General features: G+C 46.6%; 2 protein-coding genes and 1 pseudogene across 2 annotated transcripts; 1 reads left to right on the top strand and 2 right to left on the bottom strand.

Moving 5' to 3' along the window:
• Positions 1 to 467: 467 nt before the first annotated feature.
• On the bottom strand, positions 468 to 4,565 carry LOC127346724 (disease resistance protein PIK6-NP-like; annotated as a pseudogene).
• A 2,153-nt stretch (positions 4,566 to 6,718) lies between these two features.
• Positions 6,719 to 9,200, bottom strand: LOC127292308 (large ribosomal subunit protein uL30y). The gene is made up of 7 exons (XM_051321678.2): positions 9,057 to 9,200; positions 8,798 to 8,974; positions 8,083 to 8,180; positions 7,930 to 7,987; positions 7,764 to 7,843; positions 7,210 to 7,312; positions 6,719 to 7,110 (listed from the first exon to the last, which is right to left on the bottom strand). Exons 2-7 carry the CDS (start codon positions 8,972 to 8,974, stop codon positions 6,895 to 6,897), a joined length of 732 nt encoding a protein of 243 aa, XP_051177638.1. The 5' UTR covers positions 9,057 to 9,200; the 3' UTR covers positions 6,719 to 6,894.
• Positions 9,201 to 9,307: 107 nt separating this feature from the next.
• On the top strand, positions 9,308 to 12,798 carry LOC127292309 (uncharacterized). Its single transcript, XM_051321679.2, has 5 exons — positions 9,308 to 9,465; positions 9,548 to 9,698; positions 9,781 to 9,903; positions 10,011 to 10,095; positions 12,402 to 12,798. The coding sequence occupies exons 1-5, from the start codon at positions 9,380 to 9,382 to the stop codon at positions 12,569 to 12,571; spliced, it is 615 nt and encodes a 204-aa protein (XP_051177639.1). The 5' UTR covers positions 9,308 to 9,379; the 3' UTR covers positions 12,572 to 12,798.
• The last annotated feature ends 6,257 nt before the right edge of the window (positions 12,799 to 19,055 follow it).

Raw genomic sequence — 19,055 nt, 5'->3', positions numbered from 1 at the left:
GCTGGCACAATACGTCAAAGACCACTAAAAGCCACATAAAATCCATGTCCTGTATGCATTTTTGGCTGGCGCAATACGTCAAAAATCACTAAAAGCCACAGAAAATCCCTGTCCTATATGTATTTTTGTAGTTTTTTTTGTAAAGAAGCAATAGACTGCTGAAACCATAGCAAAAACAAATTTAAAACGAATTATTATCTTTTGTAAAGAAGCAGTATACTGCCGAAAAGGATACATTGAATATTTCTAGAAAATCATCACTTCACAACATCCCCATTAAGTCTAGCATTGGACCCTCCTCCTTGTTCTGTGCTTGGGACCAGCTATGCACAATTATCCGTATGGTGTGTAAGCAGGGTTGCCCACCCCCTACCAAACAAAAAAAGACATTTCACACGCACAATGAAAACACTAAAATGCCAAAAACAATCTAGAATTTATGTTTCAATATTTTGAGTTTTAAATGGGTTTAAAGCAACTGAGTACTTAGAAGTCACAAAGCAAGTACATTATTTGGAACTTTCTTTCCTTTTCCTGAAAGAACGAGTTGATCTTGTGTAGCTGCTGACATGGTTGTAGAAGTCTTCAATTAAGAATACCAACCTGTAAAATAATGTGCTACGGAGATAAATATGCATGGTTTGCGCAAATAAGAGAGTATAGCAATCTGTATGTACTTTGGAATCTAGATACTTGATTTTCTCTTACTGGAGACATGTTTAGAAGTGGCAATAAAGACACACAGACAGACAGACATCAGTATGTCTACTTCAGACAGATTATAGAGGCTAATTTATACTGCAACAAATGGACTTCTTGAGTGCTTCCTTGATTCAGAATTCCAAATATTTGTTTCACTATATTGTGGCACATACGCTTAATGGGATCCTACAAATATTTAATAGTTATAAACCGAAGAAAGCAAACATGTGTGGCAAAGGTATCCCCTAGCTTATAGCATAGGTAAAAGGGATATGCATGACAGTTAAAAGTGTGTAAAGAAGAAATAAAAACTACTAGGCATGCGACCAAATAAACAATGTGCGTGCAGTATGTACTATGTACCTGTACTCGATACAGGCTGGAGACAGTGATCATTAGTCCTAAGCAAGGTAACTATGTCTCGCCTGCAAAAGAAAGAAAATAAGGATATACTATATGGATTAGGTAGAGGGATCTCAAGACTACACTAGCTATAGATAGCCCGAAAAAAATATGAATGTGATGAGGAGCAGGGTGGAGAGATATGTATACCATATCTTGTGAGAGAAAGGAATGGATGGTTCGGATGGACTTGGACTGCGTGCGTCAAAGCTGCCTCTGCTTCCTCCACCTCATGTGCGTGGGCGCCCGTGCAGATGATATTAACTTCTGCTTTCTCCAGCAAAGGGAGGTTCATTAAGCTACCGAAATCAAAATTGAATTTGGAATCCTTCAAAGACCGCACATGGACTTGGAATTTGATGGATTCAATGCTCGGCATAGCTCCCTTGAGAGCCAGCAGCGGTGCTGGCGTGGCATAGTGTTTCAACTTGGGGAATAACCCTCCACTGCATTCGCATGGAGGATCAGAGCCACCGCCAGCGGAAATTTTGATAATCAGCTGCATAGTGAGGAGCTCCGGGAACCTCCCAAGGACCTCAATATCTTGTTCCTTCACATCCTTCAGACTCACCCATATATAGGTGAGGTTTGGAAGAAGCAATGAATTGATCCACATCGGCAGTCTGGAGGATACAGTAGCTAGGAACAGTTCACGGAGTTGTCCAGAGGGCACATGGGTCTCCAAGTTGGCCTCCTTGGTCGACCAAATACCCAGAACTTGGATTTTCTGCAGCTTTTCTAGTGATTCCGCCAAAGCTTTGCACTTCCAGCCCTCCACACCCAACTCCCCAATATAAATATTGAGCCTTCTCAGCTCTGTCAGCTTGCTCAGTTCCTTCACAAAGTTTGGGGATTCGCTGACATTGTCCACAGATAGGTCTTCCAGGGATGCCAGGTTTCCCATCCATTCCGGCACTCTTACACAACCATGCTCCATACTGATGCGCTTGAGTTGCCTCAGTTGACCAATGCCCCGCGGCAGCTCTTCTAGTGCAGTTTGCCTTATGTCCAGTGTCTGCAGAAAATTCAAATCTCCAATTTCTCCCGGTAGTTCAGATATAGCAGTGCACCGTAGTCCAAGATACCTCAACTGAAGTAACTTCCCAAGATACTTCAGATTGTAACAATGTACATTATTGCATCCTTGAAAATCTAGGACACGCAGAACTTCAAATTTTGTAAGTGAAGGCATCATATCGATGCGGCATCCAGTGGCATTAAATGATCTAAGTTGTCGAGTGCCTGTGTTAGCCAAAGGGCCCTGTTTATCTATGATTCTGTTTTGGATTGCTAACCTACGAACATTGCCTTGCAAGGACATGCATTGCTCGTCACTACCTAATATGGTAACAAAATTTTCTTCTTTTGACAAGGAACTATCATATCAAGTACCATGTCATGGACATAGCAACCAATGACGTCACCGTGGTGTACTTCTTGAAATGGACGGATCATACTTCTGTTAATAAGCTCGTTGAAGTATCTCTCTCCAACCTCAAATAGTGTCATGTCAGGTTCCTCGTGTACAAATCCTTCTGCTACCCACTTCCATATTAATTCTACTCTGTATATCCGCTGATCCTCTGGGTATATACTTAGATGCAATAAGCAAGTTCTTAGATAACAAGGCATATCATAATAGCCATATAACAGTATCTTTCTCATGTTCTCGACATCTTCATTTTGTCCTGAACCAAAACCAATAGAGCTGTACACCTTAGACCAACCATTCCTCGGTTTACTGGCCAACAAACTAGCTATGGTAATGATAGCTAACGGTACACCACCACATTTACGTAAAGTTTTCTCAGATAGCTCAGCTTGTTGTTCGTAATGGCATTTCCTTCTATCACTAGATAATCTTGTATAGAATAATTCTTTAGACTCCTTGGGAGAAAGTGGTTTTATCCTGTAAACATCACCAGCCTTTCTGGCGACTTCAAAAATTCGAGTAGTTGTGATTATTCTACTTCCAAAATCTTTATCCATAAATGCACATCTGATTATTCCCCATGTTTTGGTATCCCATACATCGTCAATAACGATGAAGTACCTATCCGTATGACAGTACCACAGCAATGAATTAGTAAACCAGTTGATTATCTACACAAAAACAACAAACGCGACAATCACCTCGACCGGTGAGGAATCTAAACATGTCATTATTCAGTGTACATCACCATGATGTAAGTTGAATTAAACTAAAGCTGCTAGAGAAGGACATGCATTACATTTTTTCATTAGTTACCCAGATCTCTAAGTAACCCAAATAATCATTGAATGAACGTGAGGAAACAGTAGAGATATATACAAGAAAAGGGCACAATTTGCTTTTTTTGTCTTCTAAAAATCATAAGAATATCCCTAGGCTACCCAATAAAATCCCACACGATATTGAGTTAATCCCAAACATAACTAAGGACATTTGAAGCAAAATAAGCCACTCATTCCTTACTTAGATTCACTTTTTATGCCTCTTAGATGCATCACCCAAGTGATCAAATAAAGTGTTGATATATAAATTGATTTATGCATATATTTATGAGAATACTATAACTACCATCAATGTTATTGAGATACGTGCCGAGTAGATAAAAATACGAACTGAATTATACTAGGGTGGGTGGATACCTCTTGTTCATGAGTTGTTCTCTAAGTTCATTGATGAGCTGCCTTTCATCCAACATGGCTAGATTGAAATCCATGTACCTTTGCTTGTCGAGTTCAAGGAGAATATCCTTGAAAACTTTCTTTGGGTTGGGATTACGGCCCACCACAACAAATGTTTTGCAAGCATATTTTGCTTGAAGCCTGTCATACACTTCTTTCGCAAGGGTCGTCTTGCCTAATCCCCCAAATCCGAAAATGGATAGAATCTTTAGCTGGTGTTTGGACACAATATCTTCATCAGCGAGCCTCTTGATTAGCTCATCCATTGCCTCTGCGGTACCAACAATCTCTTGATTTTCTTTGTAGAGAGCCAACAAGCGAGGGTCAATGGCAGTTGTTGCTGCTGAATTAGCAACAACACTGTCAACTCTATACCTGTCACGCCAGTCAGCCACCTCCTTGACTCGAACCTTGATGTCTTTGATCTCACCTGCTATCCGATCTCGAGTCTTGCCCTTGGTGAGCAAGTCTACCATCTGCTTCATGAGCTGTTTGAGCTTTTGCGAGTTGGCAGCAGACTCAAAACCTTTGACATGCACTAGGAATCTGTCAACGACATCCTCCATATCGTAGGACAAATCCCTAACATTGTCAGCCCAGATCTTAACCAGCTCATCAAGCTGGTCCCGCGGCACGTCTGACACCTTGCTGAGGGCAGCGTGCATGCTCCTCAGCTCTCTCTCCAGCAACTTGACGTCTTTCTTGATGCCCTTCTGCAGCTTGTACTTCTCGTTCAGAAGCTCGACTAGCTTGGGGAGCAGGGAACCCATCGCGCCTGTTGCCAGATCCATGGCTATGCTCGACCTCTTAAGTAATTGCTTTGTTGTATATTGAGAAGTGCATAGTGGTTGCTGTCAATGTGGGTGCTGCAGGGTTGCTCTTTGTAGTTACAGCAAGATGGATGATACATTTCCTTGTTTTGGCGTATGCATGCATCCCAGAGTCAACTGCCTCGGCGGTATAACCTGCACTAGTATATGGTCAGCTGTATAATCACACAGATCTAGGCGTTGAATACACAATCTATTCACGTGCATGTGGTTCCCTTTTGTCATTGCTCTTGTAAGCGTGCAGATCCAGACTTAATGGCTGGCTGTTTGTGCATAATTTTTTCATTAATGCAGGAGACTTAACTTGATTAGGCATAAAAAGTGCTAAAAGAACTTAGATCACACGATCACGAGCTCTCACACATATATACATCTCCAATATCAGATACTTTCAGGAAGTGATTAATTAGCAAATATATTGGACTTCAAAATGAGTTAAGTTGTTCAGTCTCTAGACTATCAAGCACTGTGGCACCTATCTCATCGTCATCAAAGTTGTCTAAACCTTCCGGCTGTAGAACGATATTAGCTTGATGGTGCATGCATATGACATGATTAATCAGAATATTTTAATTAACGCGGGACAGTCTCGATCCATCACACAGGGATCCTTCGAGCTCTTCTCGGCCCAAGCGAATGATCGATCCATGGTGCTGTCATCCTTCTTCATAATTCAATTTAGCCTTACCTTTAATACTCTGTTCCTGATACTGCTCAATCCCTGTTTAGTACATGGCTCCCTAGATTTGTGAAGCAAGATAAAAAAGCTGATTACAGCTGGAATTACTCTGGTTTTCTGCACTCTGTTGAAAGTTCCTGAAGAAGCTTGTTGTAATAATAAACAGATCATTGATCATTTTGCTATCATTCATCTGGTGGGGCATTGATTAACTACCGAGTCAATTATGCAGACAAAAAAGGCAAACAAAGAATCGCTACTCTTGGGGGTAAATTTCTTTGGACAGTTAGCAACTGAAGTTCTCAAATCTGGTGTACGTCTACTGGATGCTGGATGATGAGGAAACATACTTGCTGTCTCAAGGGTGAAAACTTGAAGCAAAGATGATGTTCTGAATATCTTAGCTGGAGAAGCTAAGTTCTCCTGGGAACAAACAATAGAACAAACAAGGAATCCTGTATATTGCCCATGGTGGTAAATTTCTTTGGACAGTTAGCAACTGAAGTTCTCAAATCTGGTATACGTTTACTGGATGCTGGATGATGAGGAAACATACTTACTATCTCAAGGGTGAAAACTTGAAGCAAAGATGATGTTCTGAATATCTTAGCTGGAGAAGCTAAGTTCTCCTGGGAACAAACAATAGAACAAACAAGGAATCCTGTATATTGCCCATGGTGGGGCTTGACTGTATTCTTTTTTCCTTCTTTCGAACTGGTGTAGAAACTTGGATAATGGAATTCAGGGGGCCTAACTCTTCTCTTAAAAGAATTAAGGTGGGAGTGCTATGTCCACATAATCGCTGAGCAAATAGATACCACAAGAAGAACAATGTGCCGTGTTGCTGTAAACCGAGAAAACTTCTAAGTAACATATAAAATGGTCTACGATTAATCAAATAAGGAAGCTCAATGGTGGGTTGTCGCACCAGTACTTTGTTAACTGAGGAGAGAATGGTTTATTATTTGTCTTCCCTGAGAGAAGAGCGAACAACGTTGCCTCCACGCTTCCTCCGGATTCTTTTCAGTCCTTTCCACACTTCCCCCGGATTCATCAGCATCATGTCAGTCAGGTTTCTTGAAATGTCAGAAAACTCTGCTTCCTGGGTAACCACCAGAGATATTTGTTTGTCCATTGTACGTACTGTTGACAAGAAGGCTTTCGATCATAGCCTCTTTGTTACGGGCAGCAATGTTAGCCCGTACTGTTTCATCATCTTCTTGCAGTATTAACACCATCCAGGTCACTCTCTTCATCAGTATTGTCTAAACTTATGAGGAATCGAACTACCATCGGATGCAAGTTCAGTACAACCAGATACATCACAAATAGGTTTACTATTTTAGGAGAACACCAAATAACATCTAAACCCAACGGACCTAATGCCAGGGCTACGCATTAGGCCCCCAGCCGACAGTAACAGCAACACACAAAATAATGGCAGCACATAAGAGCATAAGCATTGTATACGTCTCAACACCTCACATACATCGTCAGATTCTTCCAAACATGCATGGTTCTGAAATATCAAAATTGCAACCACCATCCACTTCCTAATGTGAAACATCATCCAAGCACAAGGAAACATCGATGATAAGCTAGGCAGACAACCTAGTTCATCCTCCTGACCAGCTGGTTGATGTAGTTCTCACGGTTACCGGCGTCACCACCCTCAACGTAGTGGTTCCTCTTCTTCTTGAGGCCACCCAGAGGCGCCTTCAGCTTGAATGGCCAGAGGAAGTTGTTGGCCTCCTTGAAGTGTGGGCCAACGCTCAGGATCTCATGGACAAGGTCCTCAATGCAGATGATGTTGTGCTTTCCCAGACCCTGATACAAATACCAAAAATGTAAGAATTATACCCTAGTTACATATATAGCTAACAAATATATAAGCCACATGCAGATAATCAATCAAGGACAACTAACCTCCTCGATGACTTTGTTGTTGGACAGAGGAATCCTTTGCTTGTTGAGCTTTCCATAACCCCTCTTGTAGATCAACTCCCTAACACTCTTGAGGTTGGGGTACCTACAAAGAGATACTTTAGTAAATTAGTGAAAATGGAACATCTTATACTATAGCACCACCCAGATCTTTGACTAGTAACACTTTAAATGTCAAAAAAGTAAATTCATTAAATACAATTTCCAGCTAAAACAACAGGTAAGCAAATGCAGAATCAGCTCCAGAGTATTAGTTTAATACTAAGATTATATAGGCACTTTAAACTCCTCTGAGCAAGATAAATTGGATAATGTCAACGTCAATACAGGCATAGAATCTTGAAGGAATGTACCCTCACAAACATAAATGTACTTATAACATACACATAAGCAACATAACCATAACATACCCATAAATAACATTAGTCACTTTAAACTGCTCTAAGCAAGACAACGCAGATACTGACAGCTTCAATAGAATCATAAATTCTAGAAGGAATGTACCGACACAGGCAAAATGTACAATTAGAACATACCCATATGCAACATACGGCTCAACCCTGCGCAGCATGTTGATGGTGGCCTTGTTGACCTTCAGGAACACTCCATTGAAGATCTACAAAACGAAAAACAATTTGGCACAATGAGCAAAAATAGCAATCATTTTAAACAAGAAATGAGCAGTGACAACCAACTACCCACCTGCCTCAAACGCAGAAGCTGCAAGATCTTCTTGGTCTTTGGGTGCATCGCATTGATACTGCACTCAAGTAAATTGACACAATTAGCATCTACTTACTCTGACACTAAATTAACATGCATATCATGACATGGTGGCAAGGCCATGTAACTCACCCACGGATACGGACAACAAACAGAAGCTTGGCCTCAGGGCTGACGTAGAACCCACCCTTCAACCTAGCCTCACGCTTAAGCTGAACTAGCTCCTTCTCCTGCAAGCAAAACCAGGATCAGTGTTTTTCCAACTTAGTTGGGCGACTGGGATAGAAACACCATTAGAAGCAGGCACTAATTCTCCCATGAAACATTTTGATGATCTCTGAACTTAAACATCAATTACTATCAATTTTGAACAATGGTTGGTCAAAAAAAAAATTGAACAATGTCTGACTACCAATTTTTAACAATGTCTATCAATTCTGAACAATCTTTGCAGCAATTTATACAAAATAGTTTATATTCAGCACAGTAAGACAGAACACTTAAGTCATCCTTAAATAGTGCAGGCTTGATATCATTTTACTGCAAGCTGGCCTAGGTCATTATCTCTACTACCAATGGCAATGGAACATACCCCTACAAAAATGTGCACATTCCCAAGTTACCGCGGCAACATGGATAGTGAATATTACATCCACGACAGTTTCTAGAATTATCCACGCGAGACTAACAACTATGTTGCATTGAACCTAATTATTATGCCGGCGACAACATCGACTACCTATTCAAGCCCACCGCAAACCAACGATGTACCGACAGATCCCGCAGAGCGCACGAAGCAACAAACCGCTAAGAGGCACTGGGAATCGAGCGTGTGCAGCGATCTGACCTGGGCATCGTACTCCTCGGCGTACTGCTTGGCGCGGGCGAAGATGACCTTGCGGTTCTCGGTGGACTTCTTCTTCTCCTCGACGGCCTTGGTCTTGGCCTCGGCGGCCCAGCCCTCGGCCCGCTTCCTCTTCTTGAGGAAGCTCTCCGGCACCACCTTGGCCGCCTCCGTCGACATCTGCGCGCAACCACAACCGCTCCAGGGATCAGATCGAGGCGGCGAGCGGGAGCAAATGCCGTAGCGCGAGCGGTGCGCTTACCTTGACGAGCGAGCTTCCCTGCAAGCGGAGGAGAGGATGGGAGAGAGAGCGGTGGACGAGAGAGAGGCGGCGGCGCGTGAAGGGAGTGGCTTATGTAAGGTCTCGGGGTTTGGGGCTAGGGTTTCGGAAGAGATCCGACGGCTGCGATCGTCCTGATGGGCTATTACGGGCCGCAAATACGGCCCAACTTAACGAAACCTGCTGGCACGTACGGCCCACCAAACCTATTGGTTTAGGCCCATCCAATCTCCAGAAACACATTCGCAGCTCTCGGCCTCACCGCTTCCCCGACGCCGTCGACGTCGCCGGAGGGAGCCGCGCGGATGCCCCCGTTCTCCTTACCATGCCGCCTCCGCCGCCGGACGTGCTTCCTGCTGTTCATCCTCTCCCTGCTCTCCTACGCGCGCAGGTGTGCCCCTCTCGCTCTCTCCATCCACACCTCTTCCCGGTACAGTGCGCCAACACCTCCCCCATGGGTTCCTCCCCCGCAGCAGCCTGGAGGCGGAGGAGGCGCGGTCCCTTCGCGTCGGCGATGAGCTGGTGGGCGAGACGATGCCGCTCCGCCATGGACGGAGGCTCTACAGGCTCGCCGGGCTGCGGCCGCATGCCTTCTACGAAGTCAAGATCTCCTACCCGGCCTCTGTACGGTCCGATCCTTCCCGTCGAAATGGCCCACCGATCCGTTGCGGCTTCTTGTGCTTGAATGCCCTGCTTGTGGCTGCAGATACCGTCCAGCTTCTCGATTCGGCTGGTGAACGATCCTGATGCTGTGGAGGATTGGGGGAGCAAGAACAGGAGGCTGCTCAACACGGAGAAGATCATCTTCAAGGCTGAGAGCACCGAGCCGGTTGGTATTCGGTGACACTTTAGCTGGATTTGCTGCTTGGCTGCGGGATGGGACTGCACGCCCCATCATGGCATGATTTGTAACGCTGTTCCTGGTTGAATATATAGGTTTATGTTCTTGTCACGGTGGAGCCTGAGGGTGTGGTTGCGAAGCCAAATGTGCCGGAGAGAGAGCTTGCGCTGTTCAACATCGGTAAGCTTGTGTGTTTTGCTGCTTCTGTACGTCTCATTTTTTCCGTTGTGATGTACCGATATTCCAAACTAAATAGCCAATAACAACCGGTATGCTAGAGTGCTAGACTGTTTGTAGTGTTTGTTTGTGTTTCCTTTGCCCTGCACTATTCTAATGCGATTAGTCCAACTAGGACAGGAAGTATTGTAATAGTAACTACCATGCTGAGCTTACCACTAGGTTCATCTGGTTCATTGTTTTTTCATACGAGCCCGTAGAATGAAACAACATCACGAATTTGAAACATATCAGTGCTCAATGTCATTTCCCAGTTTATCTAGGGAGTAAATGTCTTGAAATCTGGTGACATCCTTCCATACAACAAAATAACTTCTCAGCCTAAAGTACTAATGTGTGATTAATTGTATTGGTGAAGTAGATGATCTGCAGCCAGAACTTCTAGACGATATTGACTTAAGCCATCTAAAGTAACCATTTAAAGGAAAATTAAACCATTGTTCACTAACCTAACAGAATATTACCAATTAAAAGAAAATTAAAGCATTGTTCACTAACCTAACAGAATATTACCATTTAAAGGAAAATTAAAGCATTGTTCACTAGCCTAACAGAACATTACCATTTAAGTGAAAATGAATGCATTATTTTTACTAACCTAACAGAATAACAGTTGCTAGAAGATCCTCCATTTTGTTTTCACTATTTACTTTTTATTTTTATGCAACTTATGTGTCCTTATATGTTTTGCATGACAACAGTATTCTTTTGGAACTGTGGTGAACAGTGTGCTGTTCTAGAAGTTAGTTTAGTATGAATGCCTTCTATTCCCAATTTCCCATTAAAGGGTGAAGCATTCTGTTGTTGTGTCTTCTGGCCATAAAATATAAATAATTATGTTCTCATTGCCACTACCTGACTTGATGAATTGTATCACAGCTGAATTGCATTAGTACGACTGTACCAAATTCTCTTTCAATGCAATCATACCTAATGATTTTGCTCCCTTTCACTATAAGAAAAGAGGATATAGCCGAACCTGTGTTCAATTTGAGAATGACATTTCATTGACCAGATCAAACTTTGAAAGTGATTTTTAGAAAGTTGGCCTAGTAGAGATCTGTGCAGTGGTGAAGCCTGTGTCCGGCCACCCCGGGTTGCTGCCTGGGCTCTGCCTAGTGCCTAGGAGCCTCCATGGAAATTATAGCAGGAACAAGGGATCATTTAGCATTTTACTTGGGCAAATGCCCATCGGCCAGGTGCCTTTTTACTTTGCCAAGGCTCTGCATGGGCTGGCTCCGCCACTGGATCCATGGATTCTGAGTTATGTTTTTTTAGTTGATTCTTCTTTTAATGCTTGCATTTTAAAGCTTTTTGCACATTGTTTCCATTTTGCTTCAGTGCCTGTATTTCTACAGAAGCTGTACAATCTAACGATTAGCTGCACCCAATCTAAAATATGGCTCTTTCACAATAGTATTACACAAACATTAGCTGTAGGTTCCTAGTAAAAATTTATTTGCAGTGAAGCTTTAATCTGAGGCGATATGAATTAGCATAAAAAGTAGACACGTTTAGTTGGAGAGACATATTTCATTGGCTATGGTCAAAATTCAAAATTGATCTTCAGACAGATGGGCCTAGTAGAGATCTTGAGTTTCTGAGTATCTTTTCTGGTTACTTGGCCTTCTAGTACTTGGTTTCTAAAGTTTTTTACATATTGGTTGCATTTTGCTTCAGTGACTGTATTTCCACAGAAGCTGTACTCAAATCTATAAAAATTTAAAGCGGCTTCTTGCACAGTGGTACTATACACAGACCTTAGTTCTAGGTTCTTGGTTCCTAGTGAACTTCTATATGCAAGTAAGTTTGGTTTCTCCAAGGCCATGTGAATGAGCATCAATGAGTAGGCTTCATCTGGAACTACTGTACACACAAGCATCAATAACTATAAGCAGTGAACTTTCATGTTCATAAGGCAGAAAAGGGAAGCTGAGTTACTCCAAGACCATCTGATTAGCATCAATATGTATGGGCAACCCCTGTTTGGTAAACCGATGGATACACATAGCCAGTAGTCTCTAATATAAATTATTTACTGTCGCCATTATGGAGGAATATAATAAAGGGATAGCAAGAGCATCATGTAAAATAATTCCATTCAACCTCTTTAGTTGGCTCAAATTAGTTATGTCTACCTTTTCCTTTATTTACTTCTGATTATCATTGTCTGGCTTTTCTATGGATTGCTTTGAGCACCATAATAATAATGTTTCTAATCCTGATTTGTGATTTTCATTGTGGTGCAGTTTGCGATGAACTTCTTCTAGGGATCCCACACTTTGCCTGGTGGGTTGGAATTGCAGCACTAATTTCCATTGTGTTGGCATCACTGGCACCGCATTTCCTCCCGCTGCACAGACTCCTTAACTATGAAGCCGCGGAGTCAAGCAGTGTCCATGCAGCCAAGATTTCGTGACCGACTGGAGCATGCTGCTTTATTAATGTTTGGTTTTTCATATTAGACTAGTTTATCTTGTTCTTTCTCCTCTCTTTGCTTTCTGCCTTGTACCAGACGCAGTTGTGCAAACATCTGATGGTGACTGGACAACCCTAGGTGTTCATTGCTAGATATATCATTTCGATCTTGTACGGCTGCCTCATCAATGTATAGAATTTGGTTTTATTGAATGTTTTGCCACTTGAAAGAATGGACCACAAATTTCTCATGTGTTTTAGATGCTGATTTTCCCATGCTGGTCTTACTCTTGTGATTGGAAGGGGACCGGTCTCATTCTCTCTCTCTTTTTTTTTTTTGCGGGAAGGGACCGGTCTCATTCTCATTATCTCACATCAAGTCACCGGTGTTAGAGGTCAGTAGTTAACACTTGACAAGCAACCATTGTCGTCGTGGTGAACGAGCAGATGCCATAGGATGGCTTAGATTGGGGCCGAATGGACGCTAGAGAATTCGGGGGAGGGTTTGCGATTAGATGGGAAGAACTTCCGGATGCTTTCCTCAAGAACACAACCAGAGGCCGGTATGCAAGAAGAGAGACAAGAGGAAGAACTCTTTACTAGATCGCTAGCTTCATTGATCTGAACATGGTTACAAGTTCTATCGTCTAATCCCTTCTGTGGTCTCGCGCCTGTAAGAGGCAGTACCCCCTCTCCTTATATAGGGGAGAGGGTGGCTTACAGAACAAGAAACCCTAATGGCATCTTTGACTGGACAAACTACTTTACAAAGTTACTTTAATCATAGATGACGCCGGGTCCTCTTTAATCAGGGTTGCTGATGTCCTCCGGCTTCTTTGAGCGTCATCCCTCTCTTTGGCGCCAGGGCTCTGATTAAAGCCACTTTGCTTAGCTCATCCTTGTCTTCTTGCCCTGAAGAGAATCTTTGACCAGTTCTGCCGACAGGCCCTTCACTCCGGTATCTTCTTTACCGGGTTCTGGCATACCCCCTTGGGGATGCCGGCTTGGCTTCACTTAGCCAAACTCCTACCTCTGTTCCCGGTAAGAAAGTTAAACCGGTATCTTGATTGCTCAAACCATCCGGTTTGGCATGCCTTTGGCATACCGGGGGTTATCCCCCCAACATTAGTCCCCGAAGCTGGTATAGTCTGGTGGATTCTATCCTACAGACCATGCCAGGTTTTCATCTTTTTAGGATACCGGTTTAATCTCTCCGGCCTGAGCTTGGATTTGGCATCCTTGCCCTTTTTTGTCTTTCCTCTCTTTGCAAGGCATCTTCCGGCATCTCTCTTTTCCGGCATCTTTTGCATTTACTCCTTCCTCGGCGAAGTCAAGAATATTTTGGGCCCCGCGCCTGTCAGTGACATGCGCACTGTTAACTGCCACGCCAGTGTCAGTTGTCACTTCGCTTCGACTCCCGCGCGGTCATTAAATGCCCCCCTGCAGATCCCACTAGCCGTTTTGAATCCCGTGTGTGCCTCCGTGTGGCGTCCATTTTCTCGCGTGTATCTCTTCGCCACGTGGCGGCCCGTGGTGCGAACCGCCGCGGCCCGCGAGGCGAACCGTCGCGGCCCAGCGGTTTTCGGCCCACCTTCTCTCTCCTTTATAAGCACAACCGCCCCTTCTTCTTCATCTTCTTCGCATTCCTCATCCTTCGCGCACAGTGCTCCTCGCCTTTGCGCTACCGCCGCTCTCCGTCCGTCGTCGCTCGTTCAAGCTCCGGCGCCCGGCGAACTTACGCCGTGCTTCCGCCGGACCTCGCTGTGCGGGAATCTTCAGCAGCACCTTCACCGCGCCCGCTGCATTCGCGATTCTTCGCAAGCTTCTCCGCCTCGCCGTCGACGGTGGTCGTTGGCGACCGCAGGCCCTCTCCTTCGCCGGCGAAAGTCCTCCTCAGCGACTGCGCCGCTCAAGGTTGGTAGCAATCTTACTTTGCTCGCCGTCCGCTTGCCTTTCAGATCTTGGGTCTACGGTGTTCTTATTTCCTCTTTTTCTTTGGTTTTCTTCTTACTCGTAGATCTTCACGCGGGGTTCAAGAGTGGGATTTCTGTTTTTCTGCCTACCCATCCAATGTCTGACGAGGAATCTTCCTCCGCATCTTCTTCTTCCCTTTCTGTTAAGCGCCGTAGACAATCTCCCGGCGAATCCACGGCTTCAGATCCGATGGACACTGATTCCGGCAACCAGCAGGAATCCGGTAGCCACCAAGAGTCCGGTGGCCACTTAGAATCCGGTAGCTTTAGCCAAGCTTCCGGTAGCCACCTTGAAGCGAGTAGCTCTGGCGAAGCATCTAGTAGCTCCAGCCAATCATCCGGCGCAGAGCCTTCCCCAATCACCCGCGGAGCCTGGATGGGCTCCAACGTCACAGAATATGAAATCGATTGGTTGTACCGGTCCCGCAGGATTCCGGAAGGAGTAGTCTGCCGGATTCCCGGTGACGAAATCGAACCGGATCCCGAGCCCGGTGAACATGTTGTTTTTCTTGCTCATTTTGAGCGTGGCTTCGGCCTTCCTGCCTCTCCCTTTTTCCGGGAGTTTTTAGATTTTTATGAACTCCAACCTCACCACCTTCCTGGCAATGCCATCTTCTACCTTTCTTGTTATGCCACCTTCATGGAGGCCTACATCGGCATTCGTCCCACTCGTGAGACGTTTGCCCGCTTCTTTTGTCTGCGGATCAATTCTGTCCAGGGCAAGGAAATCCCCAAGCCCAAACCGCTCGTGGAGTGCGGATCTTGCATCGTTGGCTCCCGTCAAGGGAGCACCTTCCTTAAGTTTGCCGGCCTCGAGTCCTGCCGCGCCTGGCAAGGAACCTTTTTCTATGTGAAGAACGACGGCCGCGCCAATCTTATCGATCTTCCTCCGTTCCAAGCGGGGCCTCCTAGTAGAACCAACTGGAGCTACAACCCGAAGACGGATCACGCCGAAACCAACCGGGTGGTACGCTTCTTGGCTTCTTTGAAGAAGGAGACCAACATCTGCTCGGATGATATCATCCGCACCTTTATATCGCGCCGGGTGCTTCCTCTGAAGCGCCGCGTGCATAGGATGAGCGAGATGTACGGCCCCGGCGATCCTACCAAGATCACAGGCCGTCCCCTTAGCAAGAAAGATGTTGTTCGCAAGGCTAAGCAGATTTGCCAAACTGCTATGCCATTTGACTGGGAATGGGGCCTCCTTCCCCTCAGCACTACTAACCCTCCGACCCAAGAAGTAAGAGATTACGCAATTGGGGTTGTTTTTGCCGGTAACTTTCTGCTTTTGTTAACTTTCCTTTTTTCGTGTTTCAGGCCAAGGACCGCTTCCCCCTCATCCAAGCAGAGCGACGCGGGATTCCGGTGAAGCGCGCCCTTGACTCCTTCGACCCAGATCCCTACATTTTTTGGAAGGATCTGAAGATGGGCAAGACCCCGGCTGCGCGCCTTGGCCGGGACCCGCCGGAGCCAACCGGGTCCTCCGATGACCTGACCACGCTTGAGGTATTTTCTTTTCCGGTCTCTCTTACTTTTTCGCTATTGCTTCCCTGCGAATTGCCTCTTAGCCATATTCATCTCATAGATCCACGAGCGTGTGCCGCCCCTGCGCGCCGAGGCCGGCTCTGAGTTTGTGGACAAACTCATGGCCCAGGGCCAAAAGAACAAGCAGCCGGCGTCTAATGCCGGTTCCAGCCAGGCCCCTCCCTCCAAGCGCTTCCGGACTGAGCCCGTGGGGGAGAAGGAAGTGGGCGTGCGCCGCTACGGGCGCAAGGTGATGCCAACTGCTTCCGGGTAAGTTTTTTATTTTCTTGCTTGCCTCTTTTGCCAAGTTCTTTTTCCGGTTGCTTTTTTCCAACTATCTTTCTTTCTTTTTCTCAGCCCTGCGCTCAAGCTTGGCCCAAGGCCATCGGGCTCTGAGGGTTCCGCAAGGACCTCAACCCCTCCTCCTCGCTCAAGCCCGGCACCATCTGGTGCCGGCAACACCTCTGCCTCCCTCTCGGGGGGCACAACAAATTCGGGGCGTGCGGCCCCTTCATCATCAGATCACCGCACGGAGGAGGATCTTTCCTTTCTCCAAGAGAACCAAGACACCGGCGCCAGCAACATCGGCGCCGAAGAAGAAGAAGCTGCCGGGCGGGCGGAGCCTCCGGCTCCTCCCATCCTTGAAAAGACGACACCTTCCGCGCCGGAATCTTCCGCGCCGGAAGGCTCCAAATCGGGTGACGCGCCTAGCGCTCCCCCTTCTCCACGAACCATCCTCATGCCACCGCCAGACGCTCCTCGCGCCAAGCCCTCCCGGGCCGCTCCAACTGCGCCGCCGCCCAAGACCTCCAGGCTGATCAAGGGGAAGGCGACGGCCTCCAGCGCCCCTTCCGGCGGCCAGCAGCCCCTGGTGCTGCACGTCGCCAAGGCCGCCAAGGATACCGCCACGAAGGCCACCGGCCTCCTTGGCCGTATTACTGAATTCCAGCGCCAAGGCCGGGACTTGGGGCATCTTCTGCCCTACGCCCAAAAGTGGAACGCCGCGGACATGACTCCGGCGACCCACGGCCTGGGCAAGGACAGGCTGCCGGCACCTGACCCTGTCGGGGACCGGTCTTCCGAGGAGCACTTCATGCGGCTTCGCAGCGCCGTGAAGGAGCTCGACAGCGCGTGGTACGATTCCACGAACAACTTGATGGTACGTTCTACTAACTTTTTTCAATCTTTACCGGTTTCCTTGCTTCCGGCTTTGCTCTATCTTTAGTTCATGCCGGTTTCTCTCTTGTCTATCTTCCCAGTCCCCGAGTTTTGTGGTGAGAGCGCAGCTCTTATCGCAAAACTTAACTTAGAAACTTAGCGTGAAACCGGCACTGCCAGTCCCCGAGTTTCGGGTTAAACACCTTCTTCTTAACTCACAACTTATCTTAGAAACGCGCAAAACCGGCACTGCCAGTCCCCGAGTTTCGGGTTAAGAACTTTGTTCTTAGCGCAAAACTTATCTTAGACATGCGCGAAACCGGCACTGCCAGTCCCCGAGTTTCGGGTTAAGAACTTTGTTCTTATCGCAAAACTTAACTCATTCCTTTTTCTTGAACAGCTCACGGCTGACGCTCGGAAGGCCCTCTTTGAGGAGCTTCTATGGGAGCATCGGGAGCTCGCGGAGGCACACGATAAGTGCCAAGGTAAGTTTTTGTTCTACCGGCATCTTTCTTACCGGAAATCTTTTTTCCTTTTAACACTTATGATTTTTGCTTAACAGTGATCCCGGAAGCTTCCATCGAGGCTCTCAAGGAGTAGCTCGCTGCCGCCCAACGTATAACTTTTTCCCTTCTTTTGTTAACTTGTTTTCTTTGCATGTTTACCAGCACAACCGTGTTAACATCGTCTTTTTCGGGTTGCAGGGGAGAAGGACGAGCTCATCCGGCGGCATCAGGAAGAGCTGAGCGCCCAGAAAACCAGCTACCAGGAGCTCAAGTCCCAGCTCATTCAGCTGGGGCTTGATCATGCCAAGGCCCTCAAAGCCGCTGAAGCTGATGCAGCGGCCAAGATGGACGAGGCTCTGGAGGACGCCAGCAACGCCACCGTCGTACTGCGAGCTGAGCTGGAGGAGCTGGCCAAGGCCCGGAAGGGTGCTGAGGAGAAAGCCGCGCGGCTGGAGGAGGAGCACAAGGAATGCAACCAGTTGATCCTGCAAACTGACACCCTTGCCTACCGTGAGTCCTTTTCCTTTACATACTTTGACTACTGCATACGAGCCTTTTTTCCTCCGACCCCACTTTCTTTTCGTTATCTTTTCTTCCGGTCTCTTTTTCTTCCGGATTTTTTCCTTCCGGTCTCTTTTTCTTCCGGATTCTTTTCCTTAGCCTTTTTCTTTCTTCGCACAGGCCTCTTTCCGGACTCACAGAAGTACGCTGTCAAGAAGGTTGACGCGCGCCGCACCGCCCAAGGCCAAGCGAATCTTGCCGTGCCATGGACGCCCAATGACCATCTGGTCGCGCTTAACGCGCGGGTGTCTCACATGCGCGCCATAGATCGCAATCTATCGGACATTCCTGATGTAGCTACCCAGCTCTTCAGGACTCTATGGCCTGGCGAGGAGGTGCCGGATACCTTCTCCCTCATCAGCGATCGTCTCAAGGGCGCCGGCAGGAGGATCCGCGAGTGGCAGTGTTCCGCTGCCCGCGCTGGAGCGGACTCTGCCCTCCGCGTCGCTTGCTCCTGGTACCCGGAGCTCAACCTGGATGCCCTTACCGGAGTGCGCGAAGGCGCGGAAACCGATCTGGACCCGATTCTCACCGCCAAGCGGCAGGATCGTGCGTACCACATCGCGGAGTACGCCGAAATGCGCACCTTCATCCCTCCCCCTCCTGACGTCAAAGATTATCTTGATGAGGAGGAGGATGAAGCCGAGGAGGAGCCTCTAGACGACGTTGATGCTGGCGATGCCCCTCCGGAAGCCCCTGCTGCCTGATGATCCTCTATGAAATGTTTGCCTGTGATATGTTCATTTGTCCTGGTTGTCTCAAA

The sequence above is a fragment of the Lolium perenne genome, chromosome 4, assembly GCF_019359855.2.
Source record: "Lolium perenne isolate Kyuss_39 chromosome 4, Kyuss_2.0, whole genome shotgun sequence".
NCBI classification, from domain to species: Eukaryota; Viridiplantae; Streptophyta; class Magnoliopsida; order Poales; family Poaceae; genus Lolium; species Lolium perenne.
This window is presented reverse-complemented; position numbering and strand designations above follow the sequence as displayed.